Genomic DNA, 17,936 nt, shown 5'->3' on the forward strand with positions numbered 1-17,936 from the left:
ATAGACTATGAAGCTCATGTATGTAAAGGACAACCACGATGGAGGCTTAAAAAGGTTTCAAGAGTCCAGTAGACACTTAGTTTTCTCTAAGATTAATGCTTTTCAAGGCATAAACTTTTTTTTCAAAAGAATACTTCCATCATGGCTGTGCCTCGTCTCCATTACCATGTCTCCATTACCATTTCATATCTGTGACCTTTAAAGCTTTCCCATGGACGGCTCCCTATGTTGATTTTTTTTTCTGCCTATTGATCATAGTGGGGTTTGGTAGGAGATGTCTTACACTAAACTAATGCTACTACATATTAAATTAGAGCATCACATCCAGAGACTAGATTTAGCTTAGAAAGTGAAAACGAAATGAATGCACATACACTACAGAAGGTCTTTATCATTATCTTGCCTCCATACGTTTTATCTTACAGCCAAACAGCCCCCCACTGGCATTGTGTAGACAGCAACCTCATGACTCATCCGTATTCAGACTTGTTTAATGTGTCCTGGACATTACACCTGTTCCCACCTCCCGCCTTCTTCCCCTTCTCCTTCCACTTTCTTGTAGGCTTCACCTACTTGAGATCCTCCCGTCTTGTAACTGTAAGGCTTTTCTAATTCCTCTGGGAGAATATATGCTGAACGAGTAAAGCTAAATTTGTATATTATTAATTATTGTTTCTATAAAAGATAGAAAACTCTAAATCTGCTTGTAAATGTTTGCTATGAGAAAATATAATATGTGGGGACCAATTATTAAAAATGTGTGATGTGTTCAAAAGAATGGGTAAAAGTTTTTCCCAGAAAATTATTTGCAAAGTTTCTTGCCAAAATGTAGGCCTTTCATTACCAAGTTTTGCACACCTGTCCCAGGTCCGGGCTCTGCTCCCTTCACCATGGTCGCTAAACTTTCTGGTGCTTCACGTCGAGCTTTGTAAATAGCCCAACATGAACCCATGTGATCGTTCACCTAGTCCTATATAAGACTCACCAAGACACACAACTTTGTCTTGATATCAAGACTTCAGCATTCCTGAGTCCTGTCTACTTGCGTCCTTCAGTATCTCTTCTATTAGTCTGCGATTTCCAAGACGTAACCTGGCTGCCTGCGGCTTCCTGTCCCTCAGTCTCATGTCTGCCTGCGGACTTAAGTACCTACTCTAACTATATCTAGCATGCCTCATCTGCTTGATACCCTGATGACTGTGTGCCCAAATGTGCCTGTAAGACCTTGGCTTATAGGATCCACCTCACCCGGTGAGCCTTATACCAAGTAAGGGGACCAAAAGTCCCTTTCTAAGTCGTCCATAAACCTTGGATACCCATTCAACTGCAGACTAACAACTGTTTTCCAATTCCCCACCCACCATATAGATCCATGCCCAGTTGTGCAGACCATGAAGATTTTGTCAATGGAAAAGTGTAGTATTGCTGCTGCCAGACCAGTAGTGGCTTCTCATTGGAGTTGGTTGGATGCTCTTGCCAAAATCACAGGCTTGGACAACTTTTTTCTAATATTTACAGGGGACCAACTTTCATGAGTGCTTTTGCCCAAATCACGAGCATGAAGAACGTTTTTCAACTTTCATGGAGGCTTAGACTAAAATCCCACCTCTTTTGAGGCTCAATTCCTTACCATTTAGACTCCATCCAGTTTCTTCATCTGAGATATCCTTTCCTTGAAGAAATACTTAGAAACGTACAGCATAAGATGGAACAGATTCAGTTTCCATTAGATTTGTCACTTAAACCTTTTAACAAACAAGTTCATCCCCCAGGGCTATAGATGGAAAGTGACAATCTATCCCCTATGGATACACCCATCTATATACTGAATATAACTGCAGAATTTAGTCCATTCATTTGATAAGTTTTCTAGATGGAATAAAATTACAAAAATCTTGCAATTCTAATTAGTAAAGAACTGGTCCTATAATTTTAAGACATCAGAAATTCAGATGTGACATAGTGAGAAATTGACCCATTTATGGGCCCATCTTGGTAATATTGGTTCACTTTTTTCTGGTTGGGTCACATGTGGTCTTCATGGGGCAGACTTGGGAAAGGTTAACACGAGAATTTATTTTCCTCCTTCCCATTTTGCATACAGTAGAAAAGTGGTGCGGCTTTTCGGCAAGGTCAGGCTACTTTCACACTTGCGTTTTTTTTGCACTGCACTGCGTGCGCAGTGCAAACGCGCATAAGAAACGCATCATGCGTTTTTTTGTTTTTTGCGCATGCGTTTTTGGAAAAAACACATGCTTTTTTTGCACTGATGTGCGCATGACCATGCGCACGTCAGCGCACCCATAGACTTTAATGGGTGTTTGGGTGAATTTTGTGTGCATTGCGTGCGCATGCGTTTTTTTGAGACAGGTCGGACGCCCAAAAAATGCAACAGGATGCATTTTGTGCGCCTGGGCGGACACTACAAAAAACGCATGCCAATGCGCACCCATGTTATTAATAGGAAAAAAACTCATGCACAAAAACGCAGCGCAAAAAAACACAAGTGTGAAACCAGCCTTACCTCCTCTTTTGCTATATTTACCAATAGGGGTGAATGACACTCAGATTTATATCAAAAGCTCGATGATGCCAACCCGAGCCAAGGTTAGCAATTTTTTGACTCTGACCAATAAATAGCAATGTCCCTCTATAAAAAGATGAAATACAGCACTTTTTTAAAAAAATTAAGGGGTTTTCTCATTTCGAAAAATAGGTAAAATTGCACGGTGCAAGTAAAAATGAGCACTTTTGCAATTTACCTCGTATTAAAAATCCTCTCTGTTTTCAGGAATGGAGGGACTTGCAAGTTCTTCGCTTTAGAGCTTCCAAGTGCTGCTCAGAAGCTGGGTGGATGGCTGGATTGTTGGAGCTTCAGTCCACCATTGATAAAGAGGCAAAGTTGGGAGAGACTTGTAGTATGGGAGATAGAATATTTGGAACTAGCGATGCCGGCCAGAGCTGTCAATCTTCAGGAGTACACCCCCTCCAGCAAGCAGGAAACGAGGACGTAGAGGAGCAGTGTACCCCTGAAGAAAAAAGATGAGAAAACCCCTTTCCGGTATGAGTAGATTATAATCCATAGAATCCATGGAGTCTCTTGGAAAAAGGAAAAAGTCTCCTCCTTATATAGTTCACAACTGGGTTTCAACCAGCATCCAGAGGTCAAGAGAAAGATGTGAATGAGGTTAACTCGCAAAATTCAACAAACTGGCTGGCCTGGACAATGTGGAATCAACATATCAGTGAACATCATTGTTCAATGACCTTGCATTACTGTTTTACAAAGATAGCAGACAATAAACTATAGGAGATAATATTAGAGATAAATATTTGTTCTACAAGAAGAGTCCATACTTCTGACAACCGATTATGATTCTGGGCCTATTGCATTTACGTCTGGCATAACTAAGATGAAATGCTGTGTTGTCACAGCCAGTCCTTACCTTGAAGTTCAATCGCTTCCAAGATGGCTTGTTTTAAGACTGATCTATATGGGATTTTGACATGAAGTTGAAGCCCTACAGACAGCTAACATCTTATTTTTATTTTCAAGCAAAGTTTAGAAAACCTGCTAAATAGATCCCATGTTGTAACAGCAAGGTCAAGAACCCGTCATGAGGACAATTGAGTTTGTTAGGTCTGAGGACCCATAATGTGCTGGTTATTGGATATTTAATGGGAAAACGAGATATAAAATGCGGTCCCATTCGTGAGTCAGACTCTGATGGCTGTGTACAATGTATAAAGATTGACAAATAGCATGGAAACCCCACTGACTACTTGTCAACCTAAGCCAAGGCTTATCATTTTTGACTGTGTGTTTTTTCACCAAAGCTTTCAAAGAAGTGATAAGAATCCTACTTGATCCTTAGTTACAATTTACAAGAAGAAGAAATGATGCAATCATCTGCGGCTCAGATGGAAATTGAAAGGGTTAGCTGGCATCAAGAAGCAATAATAAAAGAAAACTAAGACTGACTGTAGGAGTCTGATGGATAGATACATGATGTACTAAGGAGCGAAGGATTTCTTTTCAGTGCCTTATTTTAGGTCGGAAAGATTTTTTGTTCTCTCCACAAATGAGGTTATTATTAGTTGTTAGTTTGGCTTGGTTTGTTTTTCTTTTTTCTAGATCAATATTGTTGAAAAATAGGTGAAATTTGATGGAACTTGGTCTTTTGCACAACCTTTCCGACTAGGCTAAAAAGGACATTTGTAGAGTGCCTACAGGACAGGTTGTTCCAATGTTAAAGAAGTTTTACACATTAAGCAAAATGGACCCCAAATATTTGCAGGCATGAAAAATAGCAAAGCCAAGTGGCTCCAGCGCTGGGTCTATACCACTGATCGGTTTGTGTTTTGGCTGCAGCGATGACGTCACATTGACAACTAGCATCACAGTCAATCGCTAAACTTAGCGGCCATCTATATTAGCAAAAGAGCTGAGCTCAATAATGGTGAGTGATGTCGACACTTCTGTAGCCTAAATAGAGACCGGAGAACCAGTGTTGAGCAGGGAGGGTGAGCGGCATCTGTAACTGCAAATATTTGTGGTCCACTTTTCTGAAAGTGGATAACCCTTTTAAGCAGCTAGGGAACTAGTATTGAAATCTCTAGTCTTAAAATTTTTGATCTGTCTTGGGAAATTTTTGGCATATCGACCAGCAGATTTCTAGTAGATGGGTGCCCCATCTCAGGGATCAGCATTTATCTTGGAGAGATGACTGTCAAAGCACAGATCTCTCCATTCCCGGAGGTGGGTGCCTTTATTTTTCTGCATAACTTGAACACTTGTGACATATTCTGTGGATGTACTGCACCATTACTATCCAGGATGGAAACAGCCCTTTGTGTTCGATAGTTGTGGTTGAGCATAGTATATAACTGATCATTACTAAACAGTGGCACCAATGGTTCTTGCGCTCTTGATCCAACCATTTTTGCAGAAACCTATGCAAAGACAGCCATGTAGGGGCAAAGGGCTCCTTCTGCCAACCTACAGTCAGAGCTTTGGATAGAAGAATATATGGTATTCCGGAAATATTAGCTGTTCAACTTTTAAAATATTGTTTTAGAAAATCATTGTTGGCCAATTTTTTAAGGAGGGTCCACTATTCAATGACTTTCTTCGCTAAGATGCTTGTTCACTAGGTCTTCTGTTGCAGAAAGAGGCGAAATCATTGGGAACCAAAATCTGTAAATAATTAAACTTCAGTTGCAAAACATTTATTTTTTCCAAACAAAGAGAAATGAGAAGCGATCAGATCTTTAAGTTTGGAACTTTATTACTGTTATAAAAAGTTATAGTGGTAGACCCTCTTGGACAAACTCCTTTTATTAGATGGGCCTTGTGATTATAGAGTATGGTATCTACCCTCCAATCAGCTGAAAAATTTTGAGGATTGCTGCAAATAGTGTTCCATTTCCCTGCAGCGCCCCCACAGGAAAAATAAAGTATTACAATGTTGGCCACTAAAATAATAAGTTACTTTCAGACATGATGGGGACCCTAGAATCTAGCAAATGAGGATCCTAAGATCCCCCTCTTTGTACTCATAAATCCTTAATTAAACTAAAGAGAAACTTTTTTATTATAAATACAACACCCACCCATATGCCCTTTAGGGTATGATCACATCAAAAAGTGCATCAAACTATCCTCTATGAGCCAGAAGGGAAAGCCACTTTCTATAAGGGGTCAGATTTAGAAGTTTTGAAAAGTCATGTAATCCATGGATGGTTGAAACGTCTGGTTTGATGACTTTGCCAGTAGCGCCCGATCCCGGGATGGTTTAATCTGAAAGGGATAGTCATTTATTACACAACTCTTTGGATCGTTCTAAATTTTTTAAAATGATAAATTTGGAATTACTGGTGTATGGTTTAAAGGATAATATGTCTCCTTGTTTAGAGTGACATACCAGCATAAGGAGACTTAAAGGCCATGCAATGTTCCTCTGGGAAAAACCTATGCAAATTTGCCTCTTCAGAGGAAGAGGACTTGAACTCTAATGCCACCTATTGGAACTAGCAACCCTATAAGTCAATATTGAACCTTTAATTGGCTTGCCATATGACTTAGGATAAAAGCCAAACTAGAATCTCAGTTTGCAGATGTGTTTTGGGGTGTTGCCCCTGTCAGAAGCCTCTCAAACAGCCAAATCAGATCTCTTGTTTTGCACTGAGGAGAGCAAACACCCTGAAACACATGTCTGGAAATTGAGATTCTGGCAAGGCTCGTTGAAGGGTGGCACTAGAATTCAAGTCCTCTTCCTCTTCGAAGAGGCAACTTGCATGGTGTAAGGTTAAAAGTTTTAAAGTCCATGTTGGGTTTTGCTTGACAAATGTCATATCCATTGGTTCTGAGAAATCAATATCGAGCGAGGTCTTGTATGATGTGTCCTACTTTTTCCGACAAGTTAAGGTTTGGGGACTGTCAGTAAAAGCTTTTGAAAGAAACTCTTGAAAATTTTTCACCAAGATCAATACAGAGCTTGGGAATAATTTGATTCCTATCCAACACTTGACAATTTGACACCATCAAGACTAATTTATTGAAGTCTCTAAATGACCAGAAAAGCAACATCTATTCCAGTAACTAATAATGAGCTCCGTAAGGGCCCACCTTTCACGTAGCCTTTTAAATGATGCCAGTGACAAGATCAATATGTTTACAACATTTTCACTTATTCCCACGACAAGAACGTAATGAAGTTTCCAAGAAAAAGAGTAATGTATCAAGTCTTCAAATACAGACAGGAACATTTGACTCTTCGAAATAGAAAAAAAAAATCCCCGAAGATCATCAAAAATGATTAAGTAATGGGGTTTTTGACAAAATGAAGAAATTACTTTGCTTATCAAGAGCTTCTTAGACTTAATTGACCCAAATTTTATGCCATTCCAGTTGATTGTCGGTTACAAACTAGTCAAAACTTTTTTTGAAAATAAAAAACATAAAAGCGGTTGAGAATATAGTTGGGCAAAAAAAAAATCCAGCAACCCTTGTCAAGTTGGATGAGAGCCCTGTGGACCTCCTACCATTTGCCCCATCCCTGTCACCTCTTCTGATAGGTCAGTGTGACATTAGATGATGTACACCTACTAAACAGTAAAGCTGACGGGACATCACTGGTGAAAGGAGGGTGACATGGCTACAATCAGGCGGACATGGACTACAGACGTGGCTGCTGGTCCTTCAAATCTTTTTTGGTCACCTCTATTTTCGAGGATTAGAAAATCATAACCGCAATACCAGTCAACCTTTGAACAAATGTGGCGCTGTTTTTCAAAGAAAGGAGCCATGTTTTTACAACCCTTTAAAACTTTTTTTTTATTTTTTTTTAATTATTTTATCGATCTTGTACATTTTTGTTGAATGTTTCTTTTGTCCCTCTCTACAGAACATTCTCAAAGCACCGAGACATCTTGCACTTTTGAGGCACAGGAGATCAATTGTGGCACCCCCAATCGCTATTCCAGAGAATCAGAGGACACCGTTTCCAAAAATTGTTGGCAAGGTAAGTCCCAATTCTTATTTCTTGATTGGCTGCTCATAATTTGCTACTAAAGAATTTTTCTATCCTAAAAAGTTTGGATGTGGTCATTGTTGTTCCTCTCTTCTTCATTGGAAGAGTATTTCACCAATCTGTGGAGCGATTTGTGCACCGTGTAGAGTTGATTTAGTTCCATAAGAATTTGTCCCACATTGTGGTGCTAGGTTGTTTGACCCAGGACAAAATTACGTGATATCTTGTTTTACGTTGCCAAGTCTGGGGCCACTAAATCAACGCCATTGTGTCCATGTTGAAATGTAGGTAATAAACCAAGAAACATCAACATTTTGGAGCTAAATCCTGAAATTCATTCTAGCAGCATTGGGCAGATGGCTTTTACATGTATGAAGCTGATGGACTGGAGTCCTGGACTCCTCTTTATTCTGAACACCAACATGGTCTGTTTTGACCCACTCATTTTTGACAAAATTCCAGCTACTAGAAATGGGCAAATACATTCTCAGAACCCTTGTCCAGTATCCAGTACCACAGAGCCCTGTGGACTGCCTCCTACAGTGTGCCCTGTTTTAATAAGTCTTCACACCGTAGCGACATCACGCTAGGTTGGCTAATAGAAAGAAGAGCCAGAGATGCGGTCAAGTAGGAGGTGGTTCATTGGTTTCTGGTCAATCGGCCACGGAATAATGACTTGACTGCCGGATTAGGGTCCTGCAAATTGATTAGCTCACCTCAATCTGCAACATGTTGGTGGATTTGTGGCCACAAACTTGGTGATGAGTCCTTTTAATCCCTGTTTGTAATAACGTAACACCTCTGTAGAGTCCTGCTGCACCCCCTTGTATCTAAGGACTTCCTTGGCTCCAGCTGTACACATCCTTATTTGACCATATACAGGTACTGTGGTCAGCCATTTCGAGACCACAAAAAGTCAACTTTATTCCCCCAGTTACAGAATGGATATAGTTGGACTCAGACACTTCTCTTCTTCCCCTCTCCTTTTTTTAATTAGTAGTGTTCCTGTGCCAATGCCCTTTTTCTAACTTGGCACATTGAGCAAGCTACTTGACTTAAGGTTTCCATTGATTTCAATTAATTGAATCTAGGAATTAATTAATTTCAGCCTGGAGTAAAACATTAACAAAAACATAGCAAAAAGTTTTTAAGAAATCAGTGACCTCATAGCACCTCTTAATGCAAAATCCCTTTCTTTTCTTTGTTGTTGGACCCATAGCAGTACCGTATATGGTAGTGACTAGAGATGAGCGAATTGGTTCGGATTCGGTTCCGTATACGATCGGACTCGAGTATTGTTTTTGCAATATTAGTTGAACACAGCCGAATGTCATTAGAGTCAATGGGAGTAATGGGAGTAAAAAATACCGAATATGTTCGGAACCGATCATAAGACATACATTCGGCCCGAATAGTGTTCGAATATGGCCCGAATATGTCAAAATGAGATTCGGGGCCAATATCCGAACAAATTCGCTCATCTCTAGTAGTGCCCGTGCCTGGTGCTGCAGGTCAATTTCATTCACTGAACTCCCGTGAACTGCATTACCAGGCAGGGACACTACCCCAATAGAGAATGCAGCGCTGATCCTACAGTCAGACAGACACCAGTGAAACATAAAGAAATTATTGACACCTTTTGGTGAATTTTTTTTTTAGCATAATTGTGTGTATTTTTTGCTAAAAATGTAGTTTGCAGTTGGGTTTTATTAAAAAGTTTGCACTGTTTGCATTTTATGGTCTTAGTGTTTTTGGCTGCATAATAAGCTAACTAAGACCCTTAGTGATCTCATTCAGTGGAGAGTTTATAGCTAATATCTGATAGCAATCAGCTGAGCATTGCCATGCACTGTCTTTTTCCCCATAGTTTGACCACTATACATGGTAGTGATCGTGCCTGGTACTGCAGATCAATCTCATTCACCAGAACACCACTGGCTACTCCTACTTGCCTGCTAAAAGCTATGTGTTGCACCCCCTACTGCTGGCTGCAGAAAGAGCCAACTAGGATCTTGTTCTGGGGAGAGTTTATAACCATTGTATATCTTCTGAGCTCCTCCTTGTTTATATATTACCATTATCGATCTTCTACCTCCATTATAAACATTATCTAATTTCTGAGCAACCCAACGTCGTTTTTGAATTTTTGGAGGATTTCTAGTCCTCTTTAGTGGCTTTGCTGCTAAGTTTAGCTTATATATTACCATTATCTTTTATCTCCTTCATATTCATAGTCCATCTTCTGAGATCCTCCTAGTTTATTTGTTACCATTATCTATCTTCTATCTCCATTATAAACATTATCTAACTTCTAAGCTCCTTCTAGTTTATTACCATTCACAATACTCTTTATAACCATTATCTATCTTCTGAGCTTCTCCTAGTTTATTTCCATTTCCTATCTTCTTTATAACCATTATCTATCTTCTGAGCTTCTCCTAGTTTATTTCCATTTCCTATCTTCTTTATAACCATTATCTATCTTCTGAGCTCCTCCTAGTTTATTACTATTATCTTTCTTCTACTGTATCTTCTTTATATTCATTATCTATCTTCTGAGCTCCTCCTAGTTCATTACTATTATCTTTCTTCTACTGTATCTTCTTTATAACATCATCTATCTTCTGAGCTCCTCCTAGTTTATTTCCATTACCTAAATTCTTTATAACCATTATCTATCTTCTGAGCTCCTCCTAGTTCATTACTATTATCTATCTTCTACTGTATCTTCTTTATAACCATTATCTATCTTCTGAGCTCCTCCTAGTTCATTACTATTATCTATCTTCTACTGTATCTTCTTTATAACCATGATCTATCTTCTGAGCTCCGCATAGTTTATTACTATTATCAATCTTCTACTGTATCACCTTTATATCCATTATCCATCTTCTGAGCTCCTCCTAGTTCATTACTATTATCTATCTTCTACTGTATCTTCTTTATAACATTATCTATCTTCTGAGCTCCTCCTAGTTTATTTCCATTACCTAAATTCTTTATAACCATTATCTATCTTCTGAGCTCCTCCTAGTTCATTACTATTATCTATCTTCTACTGTATCTTCTTTATAACCATTATCTATCTTCTGAGCTCCTCCTAGTTCATTACTATTATCTATCTTCTACTGTATCTTCTTTATAACCATTATCTATCTTCTGAGCTCCTCCTAGTTTATTACTATTATCTATCTTCTACTGTATCTTCTTTATAACCATGATCTATCTTCTGAGCTCCGCATAGTTTATTACTATTATCAATCTTCTACTGTATCACCTTTATATCCATTATCCATCTTCTGAGCTCCTCCTAGTTTATATATTACCATTATCTATACTCTTTATAACCATTATCTGGCTTTTGGTCTCTTCTTAGTTTCTGTATTACTATAATGTATCTTCTGTCTTCTCTATATCCATTATCTAACTTCTGAGCTCCTCCAAGTTTACTTGTTATTACCATTACCTATTGTCTATAGAACCATTATCTATCTACTAAGCTCTTCCTAATTTATTACTATTATCTATCTTCTACTGTATTTTTTTATTACTATCATCTATCTTCTCAGCTCCTCCTAGTTTATACATTATATTTATTATCATCATTTATCTTGTGTCTTCTTTATAACTATCATCTATCTTCTCAGCTCCTCCTACCTCATATATTAACATTATCTTATATCTTCTTTATTTCCATTATCCATCTTCTGAGCTTCTCTTAGTTTATACATTATTATCATTTATCTCCTTTATAATCATTCTCTATCTCCTCAGCCACTCCTAGTTTATAAATTCCCATTATCTATCTTCCTTATAACTAGTATCTATCTTCTGAGCTCCTCCTAGATTGTTTTACCACAAAGTTCCACTTTAATGTGATCTGTAGGCATAAATCAGCTTAGAGCAGGGGTGGGGAACCTCAGGCCCCAGGGCCATTTACGGCCCTCGATGACCTTTTATCAGGCCCCCGAGCAGATTCTCCGGGACCGCATTCTTGGGCAGGGAGCTGTATTTTGTTTGCCACAAGCTCATTAATTTCTTCTTGCTCTGTTAGCACACACACGCAGTGTTCACTACTGAACATTGAAGGGCATGCAGTCAAAGATTAAGTCATGAGACCAGTGCCAGAGTCAGGATGTACTTTGTGGGCGGAGTTTGTACGGCCCCCGGAGGATGGTATAAATATCCAAATGGCCCTTGGCAGAAAAAAGATTCCCCACCCCTGGCTTAGAGGATCACCTAAGAAGATGATAATGGCTATAAACTCCTCTTAGACCCATATCACTGCCAGATTCTCAGTGAACTAATTCTGCAGCAATAAACAGTGCAACACTAAGTATATAGAAAGCAAACAATGCAGAATTTTTAACAGAACCCAATTACAAAAATGTTTTTTTTGCTAAAAAATACATGCATTTAAGTAAAAAAATTACCACTGAAGGTGTCATATGAAAAAAAAACAGCGCCTCACATGTCTTCAGGATGTTTGTGGTATTGCAGTGAATTCCTGTTCACTTGGAACTTCAATGCAGTATCAAGCACAACTCTTTTTTTTGTATGAAAGTAGACATTTTTTTTCCCAAATGTTTTTCGAATCTTGCACAATTTTATTATAAAGTCTTGGAAAATAAATTCATCTCTGCTCCATCTGTATACAGTGCATGCATAAAGGAACGTCCTTAAATACATTGCTTCATGGTTGCGCGTTCAACCGATTAAAGACCCCATACCTAAGCACCACGCTCAGCCCCCCAGACTCGCTAATTCTCAGCTGTTATCCGGATATTCGCCGTTGCCAATGACAAAGTCCAATTCTAGGTTAGTAATTGTGGGGGATTCATTGTCTTCCAGCTTTTCAATTAAATGCCGCTCGGTCGTACGGTTGTAATTTAGGTCGCTGTAATTGACGTTGCGATCGCGGGAATGAATTGACCGTGTTGAGCCACTTAACGTCTCGTCTGTGCATTTCATTAACTAGCCGTCGCCCGCGCTCGGTGGACCTCTCGGAGGATGCCCGTATTTGACAAATCACGCGGGGTATGCAATCTAACGGGATGACAATGAAATTAAAATGTTTCATACACTCTTGGCAGCTTCCGGCTTGGTGTCCAGATGGTGTCGGTGACAAATGGCGGACGTTATTGATGTGCCTTTTCCTTTACGGCTGGCTCGCCAAAAAAGCAGCAAAAGGGGATATTATATTCCATTTTTCCCTGGTCCCCGTCCATATGCTTCTCCTCCAGTGTATTTGTCCACATCAGCGGGGTATACAGGCCGCCTTTAATTACAATGATGGGAGATTTGTCAGGGCTCCATTAACCATGATGGATATGTAGTGGTTTTCTATGACAAGCTAAAAGCTGTAAAGAAATTTACTTACTGCTGATTGCCCGGCGCGGACGTAATCCTGAGGCTTTTTTTTTTACTTTTTTTACTTGTCAAGTTCAAACACTTTTGGCAGAAAACTAATATTATATAAAAAAAAAAGAGCAAATTGAGAGGTTTGGGCAAATCCTTGTGATTACTCTTCAGATATGGTTTTTAAGAATCTGGATTTTAGCGGCGGCTGAAATCACTTATTGATGTGCCCGGATGTGTCATTTTCATGCCGATGACGGAGGTTTAGGTGGAGAACTTTCACGGCAGTCTGTAATCGGGATGTTTTTTTTTTTCATCATCTGTGAATGTGATTCTGCTGCGATATGAGATATTAATACTGGATACAAATAATGGCGTAGAAATTATTACAGGAGGAGAAGGTCAACGATCCTCAAATATCACAATATGTGTATCAGGAACACCGCACTGCACTTGCTCACTGAGCCAGTGCGCGTGTCCTGAGTACAAAAACAGTGCTCAAAGATACCTGCGGAGCGGGGCAGCAGCGGTGACGATGCGTGCTTCAGACTATCAGGACCTGAAGCACATGACTGCTGGGGGTGTGACCTAAGCTCCACAGAGCTAGGAGTTGCAGGGAAACTCCTAGAAAGGTAACTACGGGACAAGTTACCAAGGGGCATAGACAGGGACGTAAACCAGATCAAGCCGGGTCAAAGCACGAGATAGCATGACAGTACCAAAGGGTTAGACAGAGCGAATAGTCAGGACGTAGCAATAGATCAGAAAACCAGAACAGGCAATGGACGGTACAATAGGGACAAACTGTAACGGAGTAACAATAGCCAAGCCAGGAGGTCAGAACCGGAGAAGACAATAGTACCAAAACGAGAGACGGAGTACAGAGTGAGAGGACAGACCGAGTCATACACGAGAATCAAACAAGCAATGCAGTATACACGCACACCAGGGGGGTCAGACACACAGCCAGAATAACAGTATAGCTGACAGGGAATCCTAGTCAGGAGTGAGTATAAATACCTCGCCCAGATCCAAAGAGAGGCTGGCAAAAGTTAACCCTGTGAGAACAGGACATTAACCGTGTCCTAACCATGACAATATGCAACTCATATCTATCATGTCTACATCTATGTCCTATCTGTATCTGTGATCTGTACATCCATCTATCTATTATCTATCTAATATTGATCTATTATCTATCTATTATCGATCTATCTATCTGTTATCTATCTATCTGTCTATATCTATCTATCTATCTATTATCAATCTATTATCTATGTATTATCTATATATTTATCTATTTCTATATTATCTGTCTATCTATCGATCTAGCTATCTATCTATTATCTATCTATCTATCTATCTATGGAGATACGGAGGTCAGTAGTGCTCTCGTCCGCTGGCCTAGCTGTCTTTAGAAATACCGCAAGGACCCCTTTTCTATTTAGAGCTCTCATTCAGGGCATTCTCCACAGGATTTGGGGAAGATGAAGGGAAGTAATCCCTCATTGTTCTATTGTTCAATTAACTTGCATATTTGTCCTCTAAGGTGTGTAGACTATAAACCGCAGGAGCTGATACAATAAATCAGCAGGCATTCAACAAATTAACAAACATCGATTGTTCAATTAACCTGCCTATTTGTCCTCCAATGTTTGCAAACTAGTAAACCACCGGGGGATGATACATACATAATCAGCTATTACACAGATTAACATACAACAAGAGTCAATGTATAGCCTCATATGAACAATGGCTCATGTCCACTGACCTACTGAACAATATGTCTGGCATAATTAAGAATAAATGCTGTGTTGTCACACTATGTATCAAAAATATTTCAATCTATCTTTTTTCTGTCATATTTATCTTTATAAATCTGTTATATTTATCACTGCCATATATTTCTTTCTGTCGGTCCATGTTTCCATCTCCTTTAGTTGGTCTGTTCACCTTTTGGTCGGTCCATTGGTCTTTCAATCTCTCAGCTCGTTCGGCTTTTGGTCTATCGGTCCGTCTGTCTTTCGGTCTCTGTCAGTCTGTTGATCCATATTTTCAACTCTTTTAGTCTGTATTTTGGTCTGTCCATCTTTTGGTATTTCCGTTCCTTGATCATTCAGTCCATCCTTCTGTGTTATGAGTTCATTTTCCCCTTCACCATTGAGGTCTGATGAACTCCCTCTTCTGGTGAAGGAAGGTAGTGAGGCTGATTACCAAGCACCTGAGCTGGGAGAGGATGACTGGGCGACGGGGATCTCTGACTGGATATAAGGCAGCCGACGCCCTTCCTCCTCGCTGGTGATTTCTCTGTGGGATTCTAGGAGACCAGTCTGATTCCTGCTCCTCAAAAGCTAAGTTTTCTGCTTTGCCTTTTTGCATTTGTGTTTTGGTTTTAGTTTGCCTTGCTTTTCTGGATTCTGCCATTCCCTGCTGGGGTGAGCTGAATTCCTTTTTTGTCGGTTGCTCTGTCTTCAGAAAATACCTGAGTACTGACATAGTCTTTTTGAAGCCTAGCGTCTTCAGGGCCTTTTTCCCTGTCAGTCTGTTGGCTCTTATTTTCATAGGGTTTTTTGCGGATTGCAGACAGCAGCTTTCCTATCCTGTCCTATCTAGTTAGCTTGGGCCCCATCATTTGCTCAGTCTATCTTTCTATCTGTGTTAGTGTTTTTTCTTCTTGCTTCACCATCATTATATGTTGGGGGCTACCTATTGCTTTGGGGTCTGCTCTGGGGCAGTTTAGATTTCCCTTTCTGTCTTTAGGCTAGGCAGTTCTCCGTCTGTGATCGAGGGGTCTAGGGCATCGTAGGAACCCTAACCCCCCACGGCTACGGCTAGTTGTTGTTGATAGGTTCAGGGGTCTGCAATCCGATAGCTGGCAACTTCTCTGGTTTTCTGGACTTAGCTAGCATTTCTGTTTTTGCCTCCTACTGTGACTCATTCATAACACTTCTGTCTCTTTCAGTCCATCTGTCTTTCTGTCTGTCTTTTGGTCTGTCCGTCTGTCTTTTGGTCGGTCGGTCCGTCTGGGTCTGTTGTTCTATCTGTCTTTTGGTCTTTCAGTTTGTCTGTCTTGTGGTTAGTCGGTTCATCCATCAGTCTTTCAGTTTGCCTTTCCATCTCATTCGGTCCGCTGATGAGTTTTTCAGTCTTTTGGTCTGTCAGGCTGTCTGTCCATCTTTTAGTCCATCTATCTTTCAGTTTGTCAGTCCATCCAAATGTCAATCCATCCTGCTTTCATTCTTTCTATCTTTTGGTCCATTGGCCTGTCGGTCCATCTTTCATTTCATCGGTCCATCCTCTTTTTAGGCCATTGATCCAGCTGTCCATCGGTCTTTTGGTCTGTTGGTCTTTTGGTCTATTGGTCTTTCAGGCCATCCGTCTGTGTCCATTGGTCTGCCCGCCTTTTGGTCCATTGGTCCATCCTTCTGTCTTTTGGTCTGTTGGTCCGTCCATCTTTCAGTCCGTTGGTTTGTCCACCTCTCGGTCTGTCAATCCGGCGATATTTTGGTCTGTTGGTCTGGTCGATTTTTGGTCCATCTGTCCAGCTGTATTTTGGTCCTTCTTTCTGTCTCTTTCAGTCTGTCAAGCAGTTTTTACATCTTTTTGTCTGTCAGTTCGTCCGTATGCCTTTTGATGTGTGTGACTTTCTGTCAGTCCATCCTTTTCCGTCCATCTGGCTTTAAGTCTCTCCATCTTATGGTACATCAGTCTTTCTACCTGTTGAACCACCTGTCTTTTGGTCCTTTGGTCTGTTTTTATTTCAGTTTGTCGGTTCATCCAACTTTTGGTCCGTTGGTCTTTTCGTCTTTCAGTTTATCGGTCGCCGGCTATATTTTGGTCTGTCTTTCTGTCTACTTCGGTCCGTTGATTCATTTTTCTGTCTCTTTCAGTCAGTTGGTGCATCAGTCCATCCGTTTTTTGGTCTGTCTGGGTTTCCATCTGTCAGTCTATCTGGCTTTTGGGTTCGTCCAGCTTTCAGTTATTCTTTTGGTCTGTCCATCTTTAGGTTAGTCTGTCTGTCGGTCCGTTGGTCTTTCCATCTGTCCTTCTTTTCATCTGTCTTTTCTTCAATATATCAATTAATTTAGAACATAAAGAAATAAATGACATGGATAAGGAGATAGATCCATCCCTCTAGAACATAAAGAGAAAAATATGACGCAAAGATAACTATCTGTCTATCTCACTTCTATCCACTTATCAGATAACCATTTTATCCATAAACCAAATAAGACATTATCTTTGACTTTTAGTTTTGGCTTTGTTCCTCAATATTGAAGTAGTTCTTTGGCCACATCTGGAGATCTCCCAGTAGGAGATTCTGACATAGAGAATTATCGCCTTTTTTCCCTGATACATCCAGTTTATTTCCATGAATTAAATATTATTTTACATATTTTTGATGATTGAGTCGGCTGCTTTGCTGTTGGTTTTCCATTTATGTCTGAGTTAGCGGTGATGGAGAGCTTGGCTTGGGGCAGTCTCCGCTATCAGATCCTGCAGATCTGCTCTCAGCATGGAAGATTTTCACATAGAGAAGGAACGTTCTTCCATAACTTACAAACAGTCTCTCCTGGAGCATCACCTCTCACTTCTCTCCACTTTCATGTGGGCTACTTGCTGATTATTCCTGCTGTATATATATGGTATTCTTGTAAGACACGGCTGGAGATAAAAGTACCGGAAGGGTGAAGTGTGTACAGTGTCCTACTGCGATGGAGGAACATCTATATAAAAAATAATTTATGGTGGAAATTGGGATTTCACAAACGTCTCCAAACTGATTTTTATTATATTTACAAAAGATATTATGTATCAGACATTAGATGATACATGCTGTCGGCAGATGGGAGAGATCATTGATAGATAAATATGGGATAAAAGGATAGAACACAAGGTAGATATAACATACAAATAAACACAGGTAGATGATCACTAGAAATAAGCAGAATGCAAGATGGATAAAGAGAAAGATTTTACACAGATTTCAATATAAATAGATTGGTAGGTAGGTGGATGTTAAGTAGATGTGAACTAGAAAGTCAT

The 17,936-nt window shown here is 39.9% G+C and overlaps 1 protein-coding gene across 2 annotated transcripts in view; it reads left to right on the top strand.

Moving 5' to 3' along the window:
• Nucleotides 1–17,936, top strand: part of CDH13 (cadherin 13) — an 834,102-nt gene that overhangs the window by 354,179 nt on the left and 461,987 nt on the right. For both annotated transcript variants that reach the window (XM_073585096.1, XM_073585102.1), the window contains one exon: nucleotides 7,407–7,523. In XM_073585096.1, the coding sequence (XP_073441197.1) occupies nucleotides 7,407–7,523 (117 nt within the window). The remainder of the gene's footprint in view (nucleotides 1–7,406; nucleotides 7,524–17,936) is intronic.

This window comes from Dendrobates tinctorius, unplaced genomic scaffold (genome assembly GCF_039654945.1).
Source record: "Dendrobates tinctorius isolate UK_male_01 unplaced genomic scaffold, ASM3965494v1 ptg000009l, whole genome shotgun sequence".
In the NCBI taxonomy this organism is placed as follows: Eukaryota; Metazoa; Chordata; class Amphibia; order Anura; family Dendrobatidae; genus Dendrobates; species Dendrobates tinctorius.